This window comes from Ictalurus punctatus, chromosome 8 (genome assembly GCF_001660625.3).
Source record: "Ictalurus punctatus breed USDA103 chromosome 8, Coco_2.0, whole genome shotgun sequence".
NCBI lineage: Eukaryota > Metazoa > Chordata > Actinopteri > Siluriformes > Ictaluridae > Ictalurus > Ictalurus punctatus.
This window is the reverse complement of record NC_030423.2, coordinates 17,387,938-17,410,344: the sequence shown is the minus strand read 5'-3', so window position 1 is coordinate 17,410,344 and position 22,407 is coordinate 17,387,938. Positions and strand designations below refer to the sequence as shown.

Here is a 22,407-nt window from a genome sequence, read left to right as displayed (position 1 = left end):
CCACTTTAATAGGAACACCTATACCTCTGCTAATTCTTGCAGTTATCCAATCAGTCAATCAATCATGTAGCAGCAGTGAAATGCATGACATCACACAGATACAGGTCAAGTGCTTCAATTAATGTTCACATCAAACAGAAAAGTAGCCCAAGACTCCTGTTCTTGGCTGACATAAGTGGAACCTGATGTGGTTCAAGTTTCAGTGTGTTGTGTGTTCTGAGACACTTTTCTGCTCATCGTGGTTGTAAAGAGTGGTTATTTAGGTTACCGTTAGCGTCCTGTCCTGTACCATTAGCTCACATGAATCTGGCTATTCTCCTCTGACCTCTCTCATCAACAAGGTGTTTCCGACCAACCGAAACGCCACTAACCAACAAACACGCCACTGTCAGTGTCACTGAGATCACAATCCGTTGTTTGCTGTGAACATTACCTGAAGCACTTGATATCTTTTATGCATTGCGCTGCTGCAACATGATTGACTGATTGGATAATTGCATGAATGAGGAGTCGTACAGGCATGACCGGTGAGTGTAGGTTCACTGTTAAGAAGTTACAGTATGCAATATTTAGCTATATCTTCTGTTCATAATCTTACATAGTGTATCATACATATCTCTTCAGTGTAACAGACACAGGTTCATCAGCATTGATTACCGCTCCTGCCACTAGCGAGGATGATCAGGCTCTTCTGGAGCGGCTGGCCAAGCGTGAGGAGCGTAGACAGAGAAGGATGAGGGAAGCCCTGGAGAGACGAAAGGAGTTTGACCCCACCATCACTGATGGAGAAGCCACCATCACTACCAGTGAGGACAGACCAAGCCGCAGGAGCCGTCTCGGGGATAGAGAAGAGGAGACTACCAATAATGAGGTTCCATCCTCAGAGACCAACTCCTGGACAGAGAAGGAAGAAAAGAACAAGGACGAGAATGTAGAGGAGTCAAAGGTGGAGGTTCAGGAGACAGTCCCAGTAAAGGAGGAACCTGTGGCAGAACCAGCTTCAGAGGAACCAAAAGACACTCAAGAAGACATTGTGGAGAAGAAAGAGGAAGAGGAGGAAGTAGAGCGGCCCCGGAGATCCTACCTCAGAGAACAGGTTATTTCCTCAAAGAGCTGAAAGTTTGTTTTTTTTTTTTTTTTACAATTGATTTTTAGATTTGTATGAAGTAGGAATGTAAATAATGAATATGTTGTGGATTTTTCTATAGCGATCCACTGAAGAAAAAGCCAAAGTGTCAACAATGGAGGTATGGTTGTGCTAACCTAGATTTTTGTTTGTTTTTGATGGGAAATTGGAAGCATTTATAAGCATTATAGACTTGTACAAATGATTTGCTGTATTTTGTAGGAAAAGGGTGAAGATCAGTCTGTCAGTACAAACAGTGTGGCTGAGGAGAAAACAGATACAGATTTAAACAGTACAGATTTAGAAAAGAAAGAGATTAAAGATGGAAGTTTGTTATCAAAGGAAGAGAGTCAGGTCAAACCTACAAGAGAAGAAGAAAAAGTCGAGGCAGCTGTCAGTGAGGAACCTGTAATATCTAAGACGGAGGAGGAAGAAAAGCTTGTGGAGGAGGAAAAACCGTTAGAGACATGTGAAACACCTGCTGCTCCAGTGTCACTGGTTCAGGATGAACCTTCTCTGGTGAACAAGAAAGTGGAGGAACCTCCAAAAGAAATAATTGAGCCTTCAGTGGAGAAGGAAAAAGAGGAACCGCAGAAAGACACATTTGAGCCTGCACCAAAAAAGAAAGAAGTAGAGAAAGTAAAGGAAGGTACACCTGAACCACAGGAGAAGAAGATTGTGGAGAAAGTGAGGCAAGAACAAGAGAAACCACGAATACTGGAGAAAAAACCTGAAGATAAGCCAGATAGGTCAAAGAGGGAAATAGAGGTGAAGGTTGAACTTCCAAAGAAACAAGCTGAGGAGAAGCCTCCTGTGAAGGTTAAGGTAGAGGAGAAAGCAGTGCCACCAAAGAAGATTGAAGAGAAACAACCAGTTTTGAAGAAGGAGGTGGAAGAAAAACCAAAATGGAAGAAGGAGGCAGAAGAAAAATCCAAAGCAAAAATTGAGGACAAAGTTAAACCACAGGAGGTATTCACCTTCCAGCTTGGGTTTAGGCTTTGCAGATCACAGATAAAGTCATGTCATCTGTCATGACTTTTTACACGTTTTATGGTTTTCCATACATGGTGTGATCACAAGTTTGTTATGAACACAGCGTCACATATTTACTCACCTTCTTCACTTTTTTGCTATATACCAAGTTCTATTCAAGGAAGAATCCACCCGGAAACACATTAAATATGCTTATATTGAAATATTTCTGAAGTGTTTAGCTATTCTGCAGCTAATTTGTGTTGCCGATACTGTATTTTTGTTATTTCTGTGAGACATTAGCTGTTGCCTGCCCTGCTGATGTCACATGGGGACATTTCTAGTGTAATTGCAATGCTGTTGATGTTTCACTGTTAGCTCTTAAAAAAATCAAAAGTGCAAGAGTTTCTGATTCACCATTCAGCAGCAATGGTCAACATCATATTAATGAGAAATTATTAGACGTAATGGGGACAGCAGACTTTGAACTTCCAGAATGCAATGCAGCTATATGACGCTGGGTAACGGCAGAGACTCGATTTGGCAAGATAATGATCTACAAGATGATGATGTTGAGAGTGGTATTAGCATGAATATTGAAGCTTTGGAAGGTGATCTGTATGATCAGGAGGACTAAAGGACTAAAGTGCTGCTATTTCAGCTTTAGATAGAGCTAAAGCAAGGGTCAAATCGGACTGGTGACACTGTCAGAGGGCATGCCATTCTCAGTAAAGTAGGAAACTGTTAACCAAGTGAAAAGTAAAAAAGTATACTCGGTGGGGGCACAGTTAGCACGTTTGCCTTGCACTCTTAGGGTTGTGGGTTTGAATCCCACCTCCGACCTGTGTGCATGGAGTGTGCATGTTCTCGTCGTGCATCGGGGGTTTCCTCCTGGTACTCCGGTTTCCTCTCCCAGTCCGAAGACATGCATTATAGGCTGATTGGCATTTCTGAATTGTCCATAGTGTGTGAATGGGTGTGTGTGTATGTGATTGTGCCCTCGGTTGGCAAGTTTTCACCCGCCTTCTGCCCACAGCTCCCCGGAATAAGCGACCCTGTGTAGGATAAGCGGTACAGAAAATGGATGGATGGATGGGAGTCAACTCAAAATTTCATTGTAAAATAAATCTTTTGTACAATAGAAGATAATTAATTTACAGACTTTATTTATAAAACTTGATATGTGAATCTTTCCGGGTGGATTTTTCCTTTGAGTATGGCTTGGTGAGAGTGCTACTACGGTGTTTGCTTGTTGTGTGTGACTAATATACAGCAGGATTTTGGGTCACAGGAAGGTAGACAAACACTGAGCTGTCTGCAATGAAAATATGCATCAGAGATATTGCAGTCTTGGTGCTTATTTATCTAAAGCATGCTTTTATCACATTTGCTAATCCTAGTGAGGAATGGCAAAAATTAAGCAGGTCTGTTATTGCTGAAGTAATAATCAGTAAATAATAAGTATAATCATCAAATAATCTTCGAAACTAAAGTGTATTCTTGGGGCATTAGACCATAGCCTTGTTTTGCCAATTCCTTAGTAGATTCAGTACGTTCACTGAATCACATTGTTTTGTTTATTTAATGCTTTTTTTTTCACTTGCAGGTTGTGGAGGAAAAGCCTAAACCATTCTTTTTACGTGACAAAGTAAGCTGAGTCTGGTTTGGGTCCCTGGCATTTTCAAATAGTTATCATTATGTGAAATTATGTATTATTATTTGAAGATTATTTTTCTACATGTTTTGCTGTAACTTAATTTGAGCAGAACGAATCAGCGAGGCAGCAGAATGAAGAGGACACCTCTAAATTCAAGAAACCCGAGAAGCCATTCGGGTATGATTAACTGATTACAGTTGTTCTGCTCTGAGGTAAAAAAAAAAAAAAAAAAAAAAAAGAGAGAGAGAGATTACATCATAGTTTAGTCGGTACAGACTATAACAGGCCCCTGAATTTGTCAATATAGCATCTTTAAGTGCCTTATTTGACTGGTAGCCTGATATGCTTTCAAAATGTTGCTTGAGTTGTGTTAAATGTGTATGTTTACATGTATCTGTATGCGTGTGTGTGTGTGTGTGTGTGTGTGTGTGTGTGTGTGTGTGTAGCCGTGTTGGGCTGCGATCTCCTGAGGTAGAGAAGCTGGACCCTGTGTCGAAGCAGGAGGCCGAACGGAAGTTGGTGGAATTGAAGCGCCGGAGGAACGAGACGGAGAGTGAGGAGTTTGAGAAGATGAAGCAGAAACAGCAGACGGCTGAGGCTGAGCTCGAGGAGCTGAAGAAGAAGAGAGAGGAGAGGAGGAAGATCCTGGAGGAAGAGGAGAAGCAGAAAAAACAGGAGCAAGCGGAAAAGAAGGCCAAGGAGGAGGTATACACTGTAGAGACATGCTGTTAAAAATTTTAAAGAGGAAAGTCAATGTCCTGTGGCTAAGACCTTGAGAAACCTTGACATGGCTGATAAATATCACACTGTAGCACAATGACCATGAACTAATATCATAGTTTAATGAAATCTAAATCATACAGGATGTGTCCCAAAAGTCTGAAAACATAGGGGACTATGTTTGCCGGCACCATGCCGGTTATGCCTTTGCCAGTGGATGTCCGTGGACGTCCACTTCTCGGTCGGTCCGCAACACTTCCAGTCTTTTTGAATTTGTTAATAAGTTTGGTAACAGTGTTGTGTGTGATGTGCTTGTCATGTTTCCTGTTAAAGTCCATCGCAGCCTTGCGACAGCTTTCTGATCCAGCCATGAGAATGATTTCAATACGTTCTTCTTTTGTCAAAGGTGTTCTTAAAGGCTATCTGAAAAATAAATAATCTAAACTACGTAGGAAACATTTTGGAAGACATTTTGCTAAAAAAGTTTTCATTTCCAGTATGTATGGAGAGTTTTGGGACACCCTGTAGTTTCACCTGGAAACTAATCACCAAAGTTTAGAGTTTAAAGTTCTCTCATGTTGTCTCTTTTTTTTTCAGCAAGAGCGGCAGAAGATGAAAGAAGAGATCGAGCGCAGGAGGGCCGAGGCAGCTGAGAAGAAACGGCAGAAGGAGGAGTCTACTGAAGACGGCAAGTTGCCGTTCAAATGTCTGTCTCCAAAAGGAGCCTCAACAAAGGTGGGTTGACAACTTCTCACAATAATAATCGTTAATTATACAAGGACTAAAACACTTGTTGATTGTGTGCTTTTTATGCAGCCTGACATGAAGCGAAGTTGATTATATTCTAATAAGGGCATGTCCCGAAGCATTTTATTCCTGTTGTACTACAGCAGTTTGTCAACAACTACATTTTTGTTAGTAGCTATAAACAGCTATGCCCTCAACACAGTTTTTTTCTTTTTTTTCTCTCAAGAACAAAACAAAACACTGGAATGTTTCTGTGAAACTGGAAATCACAAAGTCTTGTCTTGTCTTGAAAACTCTCTAATAGCTGAAAACTGACTGTTACTGTTACTGACACTGCAGACTCCTTCCTTTAATGTTAATATCTTCCATAAAACATCTCCTTACAGAAAACGTCAGCATATCCAAGACTATACACTTTTCTTTGTTACGTTTATTATTAGACAGATTATTTCGAAAGTTGGCCTTACAAGTCTTTGTGCATTAGCTGAGTAACAGAAACAATGATGTATTAAAACAAATGCATGCATTTAAACCTGTGATTTGAGTTACAGCTGGCACTATTGTCAGAGTTGCTGTGATAAAAACTTCATCAACACGTTCTGACCAATCAGAGTCAGAATCAAGATGTACCAGTGCTTTTTAATGTAATATGGTCTTCTAAATATTCATTTACCATTTATTGGGTATAAAACTTGGTTATACATGCAGTTTCAGGACATTAGTTTGGACATTAACAAAGAACCCCATTGACAGTTTTGACACTAAAATGAATCGATCCAGTTTAATGCCAAGATCAAACGTTTAGTAACTATGCAAAATGAAAAATTAAGTTCATTTTTGATTTCACCTTTGTATTTCTTACTGTATTATTTTGTACAGATCGGCGAGAAAGCTGAATTCCTGAGTAAGTCAGCCCAAAAAATGTAAGTTGCGTTATTTTAACATTATAATATGCTTTAATAGCTTAATAGACCATAGAGACAATGATATTCTATTCAATGATATCTGATATTTTGTTTTTTAAACCTTTTTTAGAACGGTAAAAGTGCCACACACTCCAATGGTGTGTAAGATAGGTAACAGGCTGGAGCAGTACAACTCGGCTGTTCAGGTGCCAATGAAAACTTGCCCGTGAAAACACATATGGCTGTTTCTTTGTAGACTCTTTGCATATAATTCTTGTATATAATTTGTTTCTTGTCCAGACCAAAGACATGAAGTCACCTAAGTCTCCTAAAGACCTTCCTGTGGCAGAGGGAATGCGCAGCATCAAGAGCATGTGGGAGAAAGGTAATGTGCAGAGCCCTGCTGCTCCAGGACCTGCCAGTCCTGCCACCATCAACAAGGTACATGACACAGTGTGCATGAGCTGCTACTGTCCTTATAAAGCCGGATGACGGCTAATCTATCAATGTAAATAACAAGCAGCCCATCCTGTCTACACAGGAAACAGTTGGATTGAACACGGGAGTGACAGGTCGCATCAACAGCTGGAAGACCAAGACTCCAGAAACGAAGACTCCTGAAACCAAGCCACCAGAAACAAAGACCTCCGAAGCGAAGAGCGTGAAACCTGCTGAGACGAAGGCGATTGAGACGAAGACACCAGAAATGAAGAGCACGAAAGTGGCAGAGATGAAGAAGACCGAGTCAAAGACGCCCGAACCGAAGAGCTTGAAACCCACTGAGACAAAGTCGACTGAGAAAAAGCCTCTGGATATAAAGACCCCTGAAACAAAGCCCACTGACAAAAAGACCCCAGAGATGAAGACTCCAGCACTAGGAAAACCTGCAGGAGGCAAACCTGTGAGTAGTTTTTTTATTATTATTATTATATTTTAAATCTATTAAGCTGAACTATTCAGTCTTCAGGCATCACAGTTCAATTCAGTTTTATTTGTATAGCACTTTTAGCAATGTGTCTCAAAGCAGCTTTACAGAAACATATAAACACAGGATACAGATTTTAAGTGTGTGAATATATCCCTATTGAGCAAGCCGGTGGCGATGGTGAAAAACCTCCTAAGATGATTTGAGGAAGAAACCTTGAGAGGAACCAGACTCAGAAGGGAACCCGTCCTCATCTGGGTAACAACGGATAGTGTGAAAGTAAAAGAAAGTTCATTATGGCTTTTATATGAAGTCTGTTTTGTTGAACTAGTCCACTGTGCAAAACTGCATGTGGTAATTGCAGTCCTAAGGCCATAGCAGCAACCGTAGTCCCAGCAACCACAGCGAGAATGTGGAATTGAGGTCCCAAACCATTTCCATGGTATACGGTACCATCAGTCTGCGTTGAGTGTTGCAAGTTCTCCTTGTGTTCGTGTGGGTTTCCTCTGGGGTCTCTGGTTTCCTCCAGGGTCTCTGTCCAAAAGGCAAGATGAATTGGCTATGCTACAGTAAATTGTGTCTTCGAGTGTATGTGAATGTGTGTGCATGGTGCCCTGTGATGAACAAAAATACATTTTTGTTATATCAAGACTAAATAGGAGTAAAGACTCCTCAATCAATGAACACGTATCATGGTTATGTATCACCACCTGGTGGACATGATGAATGCCGAAATCCTCTGAGAAAAGGTAGCTATTATAAGATTTTAAACTTCATCGTTTTAATATGAGCATTTATTTTTCTTCTCTTCATACCTGAGAAGAGTCCGGGCCCATAGTGCACTAAAATGAGGATAGATGATAATGTGTGTGGAAGTCAGTCTCAGGTCAGGCAGTTGGAGCGTTTCCCCCTCCGTGGCCCTGTGGCAGTTATCCAACCTTTCTCCTAGGAGTGTCTCCCTCTCCAGCTATAAGTCACACTTGGGTCCTATTTATTTTAAGCTGCTCTTACCAGATTTGGGATCAGATCTGAAGAGGCACTTAATGCTGTAGCAAATATGAGCTGCTGGGAAATAAATGGGACTCTTATAGAGTAGAGTAACTGGAACCTGTAGCACAACAGCATTGATCATAATGACACACAGTCTGGACACACACACTGTATGTCCACAGCAGGACAGTCTCGTCGGAGATTCAGTCTCTGACATGATACATGAGCTCTAAATGAAATATAAAACCAGGGAGAAATTCCTTTTAAATAACCCTGTTATTAATCAGCTTGTCTCTAGACTTATACATTTATGAAATTAATGGCCACTTGGAACTCTCTCAGGACTAGCTAAGGCTAATCTGCTGTTTATTTGAACCATATAGCTTTTCACCATAAGGACAATATGGCTTATAAACGTATATTGTCCTCTTGACGTGAATCCATACACACGGTTTAAACATACACATGTAGACCGATTGGTCTACATAATGCAGCAGGACCCTCTAATGGTTTATGCATGTATTACACTGGAACTCTCAGTCCTGAGAAGGTTAAACTGCTGTCATGTGAGAAGGAAAAAACAAAACAACGTATGACATGTCGGTAACACTTTACCATAAGGTCCACAGATAATCAGTATATTTATACTTTCATAATGATGAATTAATACATGCACTAATCCTTAAACATCAGGAAATAACAACGCATAGACATTAACACCCAAGTGAGTTATATTCACATCATTAACATCTTGTTATCTCATTCTGTTCATTAATATCATGATTTACAGTATTAATAAAAATCATTTACATTATTAAAAGTCTTTTTTTAAAAACATAACAATCTAGGTTAACTCAAATTATAAGCTAATGCACGTTTAAAATGCACAATTGAATATTTGTTTTCCGATTGTAAACTAAAACCTAACACAGGATATATTAGAAATATAAATAATACAGGGCTTTAAAGTCACAGCTGTAGCAAATTTTGGACTTAATAATTGTTTTTATTAGCATATGCTACAGTTCTTATGTGTGACTGAAAGGATCGACATCCTGTAAGATCATCATTACCATTTATATACACTGATAAAGCGCTGGTGTCATTGGGATCATGTGATCTCAAAGCAACTTTGCATTGTGAAATGTGAGGGTTTTTTTTACTTAAATAGACTGGCATTTTCGTTAACTCACAGTCGTGTACAAAAAACTGTACGGTGTATTATAATTGCGTAAGTCATGGTATTAATTCGCAGAATTAATGAACAAGAAGTTAATACTTAGCTATTATGATTATTAATAGCTAGTCATATAAGAGTCAAAGGCTGCTAATGTACTGTATTCTTTATTATTTTCTGATTCAATAAGAACTACTGCATGTATTTATTCATCATTACAAAAGCTTTACATATTATAAGTATTAATATATGTTTCTTTGTGGACCTTAGAGTAACGTGTCACTGCTTGAAACCTGATGGTGATACAATAATTTATTGTGTGTCCTGTAGGAACCAAAGCCGACTGATGTGTCTAAAACACGCGGCCTGTGGGAAACCAAGGGCTCCACCCCCTCCAAGGTAAGCACAGCTGTGCACGTGTGTTCATCCTGCTGCATGCTGCACATCATATACAAAAATGGAGAACCCATTTTTGGTTTCTGTCTGCTTTTTTTTTTAATGCTGATCCCATTTGATGCACTTAGCAAAATCACTGATACAAAGCCTGGAGGAAAGGTTAATGACGTAAGTATGTACCGCAGAAGTGTGGAAAACAACACTGCATCATTTCACATATATATTATATCAGTTTACATTTACAGTTACATTTATTCATTTAACAGACGCTTTTATCCAAAGCAACTTACAAATGAGGAAATATGAGCAAAGTGATATATCAAGCGGAGAACAATACAAGTAGTGCTACCATACAAGATCTTTTAATTGAGTTCTAGAGAAGCAAAGTGAGCAGAGTGGAGGTGTAAGAGCCAGGGTAATTTTATATGAAGTTTAATGTTTATTAGAACACAGAATTTACACGATTGTTGCAACGATAGAAACATTAAACATTAAACATGTACAGTATACAGAGGATATGCTTCTATATTTTAATTAATACTAAATAATGATAATTCCACAGTATTGTGGCTTAGTGCTGTGCTGTGGCTTCCTGCCTCTTTTCTCATCATAAAACAGCCCACATAGTGTATATATGTTTTTCAGTTTTATTTGAATCTTCCTAGTCACCAAAGATTGATAAATTATCATAAAACCATCACCGTTTTATTGAAGACATCAGGCTACAGAGAAATGCACACAGATACAGATATATAAACAAACACATGCACTATTTCACACAAGCATGTCTGCTCAGTGTGTAACGTGCTTTGTGGAGCACTGCCACAATGCTTGCTGTTGTGTTGAAAATATTGAGCATTAATATATTGTAATGCAGTGCAGTGATGCTTCAGTGCTGTGATGATGAGCATTTTGTTACACTCACACTTATTGTATATTACTTATTGACACTTTTTTGTGTTGTATTAATTCAAGGGGTTTGGACTTAAGACAACACCGTTTACTAATGGTAAGTGTAAATAATTTTTTTAATAATATATGCATACTGTATATAGTACTAGACACTATACTTCCTGTCTACTGTTATTACCCAGCAAACAGGGGACATCCCCGAGACGTCGCGAACGTCCACTTAACGTTCGCTGGCGGACGTTCCGAGGACATAAGAGTCATAACGTAAAGCATAACATTACTGAATGTGTACATTTCAGCGAAAGTCTCCTAAGCTTCCCGATTGGCCGCTGGACGTCCTGTGAACGTCCCCTTCAACGTCCGTAGGACGTCTAGGGGACCCTACACACGAACGTTCGGGAGATGTACGTAGAGGCCATTTAGGGGATGCTGTGGGGACCTTTTTTTGTCGGCTGGGTACTTACATTTAGCTGTTAGACATTAAGTTACCATGTTGTATTTTAGTTTTTCACTGAGGTGGTACCATTAGTATATATCTTTCATGTTGAAGCATTAATATAGTGTAACTTGAAAAACTATTTAAGGTGCATAATTGGGCTTTAAGGACCACTGATACATCTTTGCTTTAGCTTTACCTTAAATTAAATGTACACCACATGCAAATTCCTAGATAAAAAATAAATCAATACAATAAATATATATATTAAACTTCAGAGACATTAGGGAACATAGCATACTTATATACTCATATAATCCTGTTTGTGAATCACTGACTCGGATTTGACTCTTTGACTGCCCCTATTGTCTCTGAAGTTGGTATCGCCTACATCAGTGATTTTCAGTTGGGGTACATGTACTTATTACAATGACTCCTTAATAGGAAAGGGAAATCACGACTATTAAGTGTGTGTGTGTGTGGGGGGGGGGGGGGGGGGGGGGGCTAATGAAAATAGTACTAATATTTCTTTCTAAAATGTATTTAATGTAGTTTAATAATACGGTTGATAACAGTTAGTAAATTAATAAGACAGACAGAAATGCAGTTTGTTAATGAAGAACCACAAACTCCTCTGTTCTGAAGAAAACCTACTGTACCTCTGATCTTTACAAAGTGTGGACGGTGTAGACTCCTTCCAACAAAAAATATTTAGAAAAGGTCTCCTTCGATTGTAAATTTATTGTTGAAAAAAGACTGGTGTGTAAAGAATCCCTCATATTTTAAGCTGATGTGCAAATAGGCTAAGTGATTTGGGTCAGGTTTACAGAAAAGAGGTCATGCTGGCTTAGCACGTTTGCCTCACACCTCCGAGGTCGGGGGTTTGAATCCCGCCTCCACCCTGCGTGCGTGGAGTTTGCATGTTCTCCCCATGCTTCGGGGGTTTCCTGCGGGTTCTCCGGTTTCCTCCCCCAGTCCAAAGACACGAGTCGTAGACTGATTGGCATTTCCAAGTTGTCTATAGTGTGTGATTATGCCCTGCAATGAGCAATGGATGGATGGATTTTCATCTCCCTCCATTCTGGAAATAATGCAACAAAACTGATTCATTGGCAGTTATCATACTATGACCCATTTTCAAGGATTTGGTCATTGAAACACAAAGATGCTCCAGAGCAAGACAGCAACAAAGTCTCTGGAGCATCTTTAACAGGCAGACAGCACACACTCCAGTCTATGTAAATCTTGGTGTCCTGCTCTGAATGCCACACAGCACTATATTTACAGACATGGCCTTGCCTCCTGGTCTGTATGGAACATAGCAGACCAGTGGCAGGTCGAGCACGTCGGTGCTACACAGAGCAGCGCAAGACTGCTGCAGCGAGTGACGTATCACATTCCCCGCTGCAGCTGTCCTAATGCTGCATTACAGCCATGTGTGTTACCACTGTGATTGGATGAGATATACAATATACTGCTCACTGGAATTAATATCACCCACTATAAATACCCGAGGTCGGTGTGCTACCTCTGTAGGCAGCCGTTGTTGTTGATCAAATTTTCAGGTTCTCCGTCACCAGAGGTAGGTGAGATATTTCTAAAGAGTGCTCTGTCCATCACACTGGCATTGACCTGTGTGAGCTTTGACCTTATGGTGCACGAATCATCTGCACGTCCTGAAACAGTATCAAGGTGGCTGGGTTACTTGATCTGCATGTAATTGCAGGCATGCTTAATAAAGCATGTAACATTTTCCTCTTTGTTTGTTCTGCAGGTACAAGGAAGTAAACACCAAAGCAAACAATGAGCTTTTGAAACGAGACAAGATCGCTGCATACTGCATACTTTTTTATACTTTAATATCCTCCAGTTGTGTATAAAATAAAAATTATAATGCTTGGAATAATTACAAAAAAATAATGTCATAACAACAGCACAAGCACGTGTACGCCTTTATCTGAGATCCTGTTTACACCTGGTCATTTAATGTATCTAGGTTTTAATCTGTTGAGAATTTAACCACATGCATTTACACTTGACAGTGACAGAAATCTGAGAAAGCTGCATTGTGAGCAAGATGGAAATCGGCGTATAGCATTTGACCACCAGGTTCTTGCATTGTTCCTCACTTCCAGGAAAAATGGTTTCCGCAATTAAAAATCCCAACCGCATTACATTCTTCGAAGATGGTTCCTAAAAAGTTATTTCATTTCCTCTTGGAAATGTAAAATTTCCCACCCATTTATTATTCTGATCAAATCCAATAAGTGATGAGGTGATAACTGGGTCCACGTGCATGGTTCTGTGTTTTATTGTATTGTGTGCTTTATAGAGTAAATTTGTTGCCAAAAATGTAGGGATGCTTGCTGTATTTTCACACAAGTGTCAGTGGTAATCACTAATCTTTCAAGCAATACAACATTTGTTTCAGAGCATCATGCTAAATGTACCTGTGTAATGAAGACAATGATGTCCAGTTTTGTCTTTTGTCCAGAGTTTGGTTTTTTTTTTTTCAGATCACTGCATTGCATAGTACTGCTAAAATATCAGCTTTTAGGCCCAATGTAGCATTCACAGTATTCACAGTATTCACAGTATTGAATATGATGCTGCCATACTAGCCACTTTAAAGGTTGAATGATTCTTTTTTCTTTTTCTTTCACAGAATAGTTTGTTATCAGGTTACTGGTCTCTCTGTGAATTATAGAGTATGCAAATCATCATGCTTTATTAGCACATGTCACATTTAAACCAGCCTCTGAGTATCAAAATGCAAATCAGCTATACAAGCACTGCGAATTCCGATCTTGGATGATCTGTGCCTTATTAAATGAGATTCCTAATTTAGAAAAGAATGTCCTTGAGTGTCCTGGCTGTATCATGTACCAAAGTGCAACAAATAAATTCGATTATTGAGATTCTCGTTACAAGCTGTCTTCTGTCTTCATTTGATTTATGTCATATCGCTTGTCCTTTCAGCCATTTTACACTCGAGATCTGAACTTCAGGACTACAATAGAGGAGACATATGAATCCTAACCATTCTCACAGATAGGATTTCAAACGAGAGGCAGGAGGGGAAAAAAGGTCAGACAAGCAGAATGTGAGGTTTTAGAATTTCTTTGATTCATGTTTGGAAGTCCTGTGCGGTCTAACAATAGACCAAGGCCTTCAGCACACACCAATGTGGAAAGGCGTTCTGATCACATGGTGTACAGTGTGTTAACTTTGACGGCAGGGCCCACCTGTCTCGACGACACACTCCAAATCAGAGCCGGTTCTCCTCTGGAAGCTCAGTAAGATTAATTCTACTTCACATCACTAACTTTTTATTGTACAACATGATGTTTTTATACTGATAGATGACTGAATTTCTGTTTGGGTTGGAATTTCTTCACTAGATTTTTTTGTATGTGTTTTTGCGATTTGTAATTAAATGTGCTAGACATACATATTTTGAAATTGTGAAAAGCTTTTGATTGATGTAAGGTTATTTAGGTGAATTTGAGTGTGTATTGTGTATTTTGTTCTCATGTATTGAAGGTAGTAATTGCAAACAGACATGGCTGACACTGATGAGGTTGTGGAGGAGGAGGTCCAGTGAGTAGCTCATTCTTTAACACTTTCATGCAACAATTATTTAAAAACAAATCCAGGTTCTATAGATGTTTTTTTTAATTATTATTATTACTTAAAATTGCTAAATTTGAATTTAGATTTTTTCCTAAATATCACATATTAAAAATAATCTTTTAATATTATTGTCCATATATGAGAATACCATGAGCAATAATAATAATAATAATAATAATAATAATAATAATAATAATAATAATAATTAAAATAAAAATAAAAATCAACATTATACCCCCAAAAAATTTAATCTCTGGACAAAAAATTTCTGGACAAAATATAGCAATATTCTTGTCATTCATGACTTGCAGGACTGTTGCATGATACAAATTTCAGAGGTAGAAACCTTTCATTGTAAAACAAACAAACAAACGAAAAAACAAATCACAGCAAAAAAATATCTAGTCAAAAAAAATTTAATTAAGTTTGGATTAGTTTAATTAATATTTATTTTGTGTCGAAAGTTTGTAAAGTTACACAAGAAACATACTGCATTGAGAATTTGCAAGTAGTCTAGAGAGCAACAGAAATAACAGTAATTTATATTTAACTACAGTCTCAGTGATTTGAAGGGGATTTACAGTTTATATTTTCCTTTAAGAAAAAGAAAAAAAAAAAAAAAAAAAGCCTTAAATTGACTCTCCATAAGTGCGGATATTCTCTTAAACAAATGTGAACAGTATGTAAATATTGACTAATAGATATACAGTTCATAATTTCCTGAGTAATAACATGACCACTGTTTCTATTTGTTTTTGCTTTTTTTTTCTCCAACAGGGAGGAAGGTATGGTTCCACTTAACATATTTGGCTTATAGTCAATAACAATAAATGGTGTGCATGTGAGAAATGTGCCTTTGCATCTTTATTCTTCAATAAACCTGACGTCCAATCCTCCAAACTACCCTCTGAGCACACCCTCCAAACTGGCATGTAGAACCCTGGCATGAACTCAAACTACTTATATAATATTTCTCACGGCTTGTTTGTTTTTGGTTTGTTTTTGTTTTGTTTTAGTGGACGACTCGAAATCCAAACCTAAGTGAGTCCCTCTTTAGACTTTAACGGCATACAAGGTGAAGTGTCTGAACACATTCATTTATGTGAGCTCTGATTTTACAGGTTTATGCAGAATATTCAAGCACCAAAAATTCCTGAGGGGGATAAAGTCGATTTTGATGTAAGTTTCGACATTTAGGACATCCTATGTTAGAAATAGAAAAACCAGTCTAATAAGAACCAAACTCTGTGTGTGTGTGTGTTTTAGGACATCCATCGTAAACGTCAGGAGAAGGACCTGGCTGAGTTGCAGGCCCTGATCGAGGCTCACTTTGTCCAGAGGAAGAAAGAGGAGGAGGAGCTTATCGCGTTGGTTAACAGGATTGTGAGTGTTTCAGGTTTATAACAGTTTGGGGGTTAAATGAAAAACTGAACAACTTGCATATTAGTGTTTATAACTGACATAACCTTCAAGAGCATCCAAGATTTATTTTTGCACTTTGGTCAACAGTTTCCTACATTACCCACAATGCTGCTCGACTGCACGCTGAGAGTGGCGCAGTGGGATTAAGCTCTTGCTCCACCTCTACCTGAAGAGAGTGATGCAGCAGTGCTTTAGTGCTTTAGTCTATCCAGATCTTTCACCTCCTCATCTGTACACTCTGCTCAAACAGATCAGGTTCCAGAGCTACAACTTTCTTGCTAATACTACCATCCATGGCATTGCACTCATCATCTCATAGATCGGTCTCTAGCCAAGTCAAGTCTCTACCGTAACTCAGCACAGCTGAAATTTGTGTTGCTGGAAATTTGAATCCAGTGTTTGCACCTACTACTACGCTACCACGCAATATGACATTGAGTGTGGCTGTAAAACTGTGAGTGGAAAAAAAAGATCTTGTATTGTTGTTGTTGTTTGAATCACTGAAATTCTTTCCTGCTATTAAACACCACTCTAACTGCACTAGCAGTGTTCCCCTGGCCTGGCAGACAACCACTAACTACTCATGGGAATATTGAAAATACAGCACCAATTTCCATGCATTTTCATTAGCGTTTATCCTACACAGGGTTGTGGGGAGCCTGGAGCCCATGCCAGGGAACTCGGGGCACAAGGCAGGGGACACCCTGGATGGGGTGGCAACCCATCATAGGGCACAATCACTCAGATACACACACACACACTAAGCCATCGTGCCCCTCAGCACCAACTAACAAATCTCTAGACAAATCATAAATATTTCGATCTAAACAAATGTAATACGTTTCAATGCGGACTTTTCCTTTAAGGTGCATGTTATGTAGCACCGGATATGCAACCAGGGATCTTCCAGTATACAATTAAATGCTTCTCTACCTAACCGACAGTATTATCAGAGTGTTTAATAAGCACTCAGTAGGTTCTAAGAAGGTTAAGCTATAACGTTCCAAAAATAACATTCCTGCAATGGTGTGAATCATCTGCTGTAATGATGATCTGCTTCACAATCTTAATAGAAGTAAAGAGCTAGCATTATGGAAGCATTAGTGTTAATCTCTGTGATGGACTATCATTTCATCGAGTGCATTTTCCTGCCTCCCGTCCTGTGTTCCCAGGATTGACTTCGTATCCCGCCATGATCCTGACCAGGATAAAGCACTTACTGCGATAAATACGCGGTCTTAACGTTCCTACTGTACAACTGAAATGTTGCTGCAACACCAGAGGAACATTTATGGAATGTGTTACAGGAAAATGCTTTCAGAACAGCAAGAGGACATAATAGATGAACATTCATTTCTAGAACCATAACATTGTGAAAACATTCTGCTAACAAATGTTTAATTGGGTCCTCATCATTCATATTGGATGCACTCCTAAACTGGTTACTCCACTTGTAGTATGTGTGTGTGAGTGTGTGTGTGTGTTTTCACAAGGAAAGGGATATATGAGAATTTTGACTTTGTGGGGACATTTGGCTGGTGCACATGAGGAAAAGGGCTTTTATTTCTTTACAAAAACTGAGTAAATTAAAGTAAACATGGTCTTGTGTTGGTTCCTAAGGTTTAAAGGTAGGGTTAGGTGTAGCATTTCATTAATTAGCAGCATTAATAATTGTGACGATGGAAGGTCCTCGCAAGGACAGTAAGACGTGTGTGTGTGTGTGTTCAGGAGAACCGGCGTGCAGAGAGGGCCGAGCAGCACAGGATCCGAGCAGAGAGGGAAAAGGAGCGACAGGCCAGACTCGCTGTGAGTTACTCCTGAGCACTTTCATATCATAAAAAATATCATAGTCCAGTGTATCAAATAAATTTGGTGAACAGCATCTGAAGATAAATTTGTTTGCAGGAAGAGAAGGAAAGAAAGGAGCAGGAGGAACAGAGGAAGAAGCAAGATGAAGATGCTAAGAAAAAGAAGGCTCTAAGCAACAAGACTCATCAATATGGAGGCATTCAGCAGAGAGTGAGTAGACTTTAATTCCACTTGTTTGGGAAAATCATTAAAGGAATAATCCAGCTTTTTATTATTTATCACTGCATCTACTGTATAACTTACTGATGATCATCACATACAATATTTTCAATACATTTTGATGTACAGTGAAGACTTGAAGAATTCAAGTCTACAGTTACACTAACAAAAAACAGAAACACTAATAGAGTTTGGAAGTGCTGCCTTAAGATGTCTGATGGGCAGAAGCAAAAAAAAAGTTTTTTAAACAGCAAGTAAGAGCACCTACAGGGCACTTCATCTCATTTTCTCAAATATAGGGCACTCATTTTCTCCACTGGAAGGGCCCCCTGTAAGATTCTATCATGTTTCCTTGCATGCAGGGTAACCCTTTAGAGCACTGCATCATATGTTCTCCACAAGAAGAGCAGCGTAGAGGGCACTTAATCCTGTATTCTTGCACATTGCAGCACCATAGAGGGCATGTGATCACATTTCTTCCACTCTAAGAGCAACCTAGAGGGCACTTATGTGGTGTTTTTTGTTTGTTTGTTTGTTTGTTTGTTTTTACCATGGGGGCATCTTCAATAACCAGTGACGTTTCCTTGCATTTAGGGGAATCCTATAGGGCACTGTATCATGTATTCTACATTGGAAAAGCACCTTAGAGGGCACTTTGTCTCATTTTCTTGCACATTACAGCACCACAGAGTGCACCTGATCATATTTTCTCTACTGTAAGGGCAGCCTAGAGGGTTATGTGGTGTTTTTTTGTTTGTTTGTTTTTTTTACTATGAGGGCATCCTTTCATTGCACGTAGGGGAATCCTATAGGGCACTACATCATGTATTCTCCACTGGAAGGGCACCCTAGAAGGCAATTCATTGTGTTTTTTTGCACATAGGGGCATTCTAGAGGGGTTTCATCACATTTTCTCACACATTACGGCACCATAGAGGGCACTAGATCTCATTTTCTCACATATAGGGCACTCATTTTCTCCACTAAAAGGGCACCCTTTAGGGCACCTCATCATTGGATCATGGATTCTCTTTACGGCACCCTAGAGAGAACTTGATCACGTTTTCTGCACTGTGAGGGCAGACTAGAGGGCACTTTTGCTATGTGTTTTTTTTTTAAACCATGGAGGCCTCTTCAGCAGTTACTGAAGGTGAACAAATCAATGAATAGAGAATTCATGATTGTTCAGCATAAATGTTTATTGACTGCTTAAACAGCTGCCCTTAGACTTTTTAGAGTTTTAAGTAAACTTTAAGTCTTTTCTCTGAAAAAGTGAAAGATTGAAATTCTTGTCTGTGGTAATCACATGTACATTACAGCTGCAGGAAATACTGCTCCTTTAATATTTACCTGTCCTAGAGTAAAAGTGCCACAGAGCCACCGTTTTCCTCCTTTCATTTGTCACCCATCTGTGTATATAAGATGTATAATGTATTACAACACATACATAATGATGTCTAATAACGATTTTCAGGGCGACGGTCGCAAAGGAGGCAAGAAGCAGACAGAGAGGGAGAAGAAGAAGAAGGTTTTGGCCGAGAGACGGAAGCCTCTAAATGTTGATCATCTCAGTGAGGACAAGCTCAAGTATGATGTCTATAAATCCAAATTGACAGCTAAAGATTTTTTTAAGCAGTTCAGCTCAGTACAGTGCAAGACATAAAGACAGTAGTAGGTGTGAAATAAAAAAAATTGTTTATTCCTGTATGTGGAAAAAGAACCGTTCAGTTATGTGCTATAATATGAGGCTCCCATCATCATCATGGAAATGCAGTTAAACCCAGATTTCGTTAAATCTCTTTCTGTCTTAAGAGCTTAATTTAGCCCTCAACATCTGGATTCCCAAAAGCACTGCAGTATGTGTCATAATACATATTGCAGTTTTGTACAGAATAGTATATGTAGTGCTACATTTACGGATACAGCACTTTTGTTCTTCCCAAAGCATTACGCACTCGTTAGCTGTGATACTGACATGAACAAAAGCTTGTACCCGCATCCTATTGTCAACTTTTCTGGAAAGAACTCAACAGAACTTCACCACCATGTTCTCGGTGTGTGTACAGGGATAAAGCCAGTGAGCTGTGGCAGTGGTTGATGGAGCTGGAGGCTGAGAAGTATGACCTGGCTGAGAAACTGAAACGTCAGAAGTATGATGTAAGAGAAAACACAATAAATGCGTTTACATGCACATTGAATTCCGTTTAAGGTCCATATTCCGAATACGATGTTTGTGTGTACAGGCATCGGAATATTCCTGTATACATGGTTGTTGTAGATTGTAAGCCTAAATACCTAGTCTACAGCTAAGCATCTGTTAGCACCCACAATCCCTTGCGAACTGAGTATGCGCAAATATCTCCTTTCAGTGGATTTTCTGAATAAGATGTGATTACATGCAACAAATTTCCGATTCAAACGGGCATATTCCAGCGGAATCAGAATTTGGAGAATCGGAATATTGTCTTAATCTGAATCGGGCGGTGTTTACATGACTCACTGATACAAAACAAGCTCTTGGTTCAATCTGGTTAAATCATGTGGCATTGAGAGGAGCTTGGACTTGTCCTTTTTGTCTTCTTACTGTTTTTTTTTGTCTCGCAGATCACTCAACTTCTTGCTCGGGTCCAGGACAGTCAGAGGTAAGCGTCTGGCAGGAGATTTTAAATCCCCTTTGGATTGGGGAACAGAATGAATCAACTTTATCTTAAATAACGATTAAAACACAAGAAAAATAATAAACAACAGTGTGGTGATTACCATCATCATCCTGAAGTTGGTTATTTTCTAATAACAGCATGTCCTGGTGTGTTTTATTCCTCTTCAACCACAGCAACTTACTAACACTTTTGCTAATTTATTAACGATTGACGCATTGTACTTTATATCTATTTATGTTATGGAATGCTTATAAAACAATCTAGATCATGTTCTCACACGTTATATAAACTATATATAAAACGGTCGCTCCCTCACCAGCCTTTCTTTTTTTTTTTCCTCTCCCGTGAAACTTATAGTAATAAGACAAAACAACACAGCTTGTCATGTTACAGAGAAACCACAAAGCCCTCCATCTTGCAGACTTAGCCATGTTGGAAAATGTTTAGAGGAACAACTGACACTGCAGATTTCATCCAAAAACGTTAAAGAAGAGAACCATAAAGTCCAGGGGGTGGAGCTGTGTCTAATTTAGCTCCTCCTATAAGTTTAACCCCAACCCTTATATCCCCTTATGTGCAGAACAAAGCAACACATTTAAGACACTGAAACACAACAAGTTGTCTCCACTCCCACTCCCAAGTAGGAGGAGCTAGACCAGGTCCAACTCCACCCCATGGACTTTTTGTTCTGCAGTGAGGGGTACTTGAAACAAACGTCTCCTTATAGAAATCTTTTAAATCTGTTTATGTGGAACATCCTCCATCCAGTACAAGTTACCTTGAACGAGTTGTTACTATAGAAATGATAATGTATTAAAATGATTGCATTAATAGAAACTTTGAATTGATTTCAATTACAGCCAGAACTACTCTCAGAGCTGCTGTAATAGAAAATTAATCAACACCTTCTGACCAAATATAATCACATCTTAAGATATGTTTTCTATCAGCACATTGATACTAATTGAAAAAAAATAAATAATCTAAAGCACTACGCTGACTAGTACTAATCCTAAACTTTCCTACATATGGAATGAAGCAACACGTAATAGGGAGCTGACAGTACATACCGTACACCACCTGTCTTCTCTGTGCACTCCTACTTTCCCTACATCAGCTTAGTGTCCTCTCTCTGTGTCTCTCCGCAGTGCGAAAGGACGAGGCAAGGGCGGCAGGAGGAGGTAGAAACGCTGACAATTTGAAGACGGGAAAGTCTTGTGCGCTGTACTGCTTTGTGGGTTTGTTAACGTCATTAAACATTATGTAACTGAATGTAGAATAACAAACCCTGTAACTGTACATTTTTACTTGGCATTACAAATAAAGCACGGTTTGTTTGACCTTGGCTCGTCAGAACACTAGAGGTTTGTATTGTGACAAAAGGGGGGGGGGCATCTCTGTACAAAGCAGAACATAATGACCCTCAGATACACAATGCAGCACTTCATTTAAAAAACGAATAGAAGTCACATAAACCCATTAAATGAAATCTATTGTAAAAAAAAAAAAAAAAAAAAAAAAAATCAGCAAAACCCTGCTTCACTTCTCTCAGGATTATACAGATTACAGTGACTAATTAACAGGAGGAAAATGCTGGCTCTGTTTTGCTGTCGGATGAGTTTAACGTGTCACCCGTCTGGAGATATAAATGGTGTAGGATATCAAAAACGGGGATTTTGCCTTTTCCTTGTGAAAAATACA

The 22,407-nt window shown here is 39.1% G+C and overlaps 2 protein-coding genes across 6 annotated transcripts in view; both read left to right on the top strand.

The window, feature by feature from the left end:
- The window catches only part of cald1b (caldesmon 1b), a 35,571-nt gene extending 21,678 nt beyond the window's left edge, over nucleotides 1-13,893 (top strand). The window contains exons 4-18 of one of the 5 annotated variants that reach the window (XR_008396921.1): nucleotides 625-1,096; nucleotides 1,209-1,247; nucleotides 1,349-2,095; nucleotides 3,705-3,746; nucleotides 3,865-3,932; nucleotides 4,202-4,460; nucleotides 5,073-5,210; nucleotides 6,102-6,145; nucleotides 6,258-6,333; nucleotides 6,428-6,568; nucleotides 6,669-7,028; nucleotides 9,550-9,618; nucleotides 9,744-9,783; nucleotides 10,591-10,624; nucleotides 12,738-13,893. Coding sequence is in view for 4 of the 5 variants with exons in the window: in XM_017474603.3 (XP_017330092.1) it covers nucleotides 625-1,096; nucleotides 1,209-1,247; nucleotides 1,349-2,095; nucleotides 3,705-3,746; nucleotides 3,865-3,932; nucleotides 4,202-4,460; nucleotides 5,073-5,210; nucleotides 6,102-6,145; nucleotides 6,258-6,333; nucleotides 6,428-6,568; nucleotides 6,669-7,028; nucleotides 9,550-9,618; nucleotides 10,591-10,624; nucleotides 12,738-12,751 (2,503 nt within the window). In the remaining variant the exon portion in view is untranslated. The remainder of the gene's footprint in view (nucleotides 1-624; nucleotides 1,097-1,208; nucleotides 1,248-1,348; nucleotides 2,096-3,704; nucleotides 3,747-3,864; nucleotides 3,933-4,201; nucleotides 4,461-5,072; nucleotides 5,211-6,101; nucleotides 6,146-6,257; nucleotides 6,334-6,427; nucleotides 6,569-6,668; nucleotides 7,029-9,549; nucleotides 9,619-9,743; nucleotides 9,784-10,590; nucleotides 10,625-12,737) is intronic. The other 4 variants (XM_017474603.3, XM_053682390.1, XM_053682392.1 and 1 more) reach the window with 4 other exon arrangements.
- A 231-nt stretch (nucleotides 13,894-14,124) lies between these two features.
- Nucleotides 14,125-22,051, top strand: tnnt2d (troponin T2d, cardiac). Its single transcript, XM_017474608.3, has 12 exons — nucleotides 14,125-14,259; nucleotides 14,507-14,563; nucleotides 15,374-15,381; nucleotides 15,613-15,637; nucleotides 15,718-15,775; nucleotides 15,863-15,979; nucleotides 17,747-17,824; nucleotides 17,924-18,037; nucleotides 19,521-19,633; nucleotides 20,113-20,203; nucleotides 20,651-20,688; nucleotides 21,855-22,051. The coding sequence occupies exons 2-12, from the start codon at nucleotides 14,526-14,528 to the stop codon at nucleotides 21,889-21,891; spliced, it is 717 nt and encodes a 238-aa protein (XP_017330097.1). The 5' UTR covers nucleotides 14,125-14,259; nucleotides 14,507-14,525; the 3' UTR covers nucleotides 21,892-22,051.
- The last annotated feature ends 356 nt before the right edge of the window (nucleotides 22,052-22,407 follow it).

Coding starts and splice junctions, on each gene's coding strand:
- tnnt2d (XM_017474608.3), top strand. CDS start 14,526: ATGGCTGACACTGATGAGGTTGTGGAGGAGGAGGTCCA. Junction 15,638..15,717: donor GACTCGAAATCCAAACCTAA/GTGAGTCCCTCT, acceptor CTGATTTTACAG/GTTTATGCAGAATATTCAAG. Junction 15,776..15,862: donor GGGATAAAGTCGATTTTGAT/GTAAGTTTCGAC, acceptor TGTGTGTTTTAG/GACATCCATCGTAAACGTCA.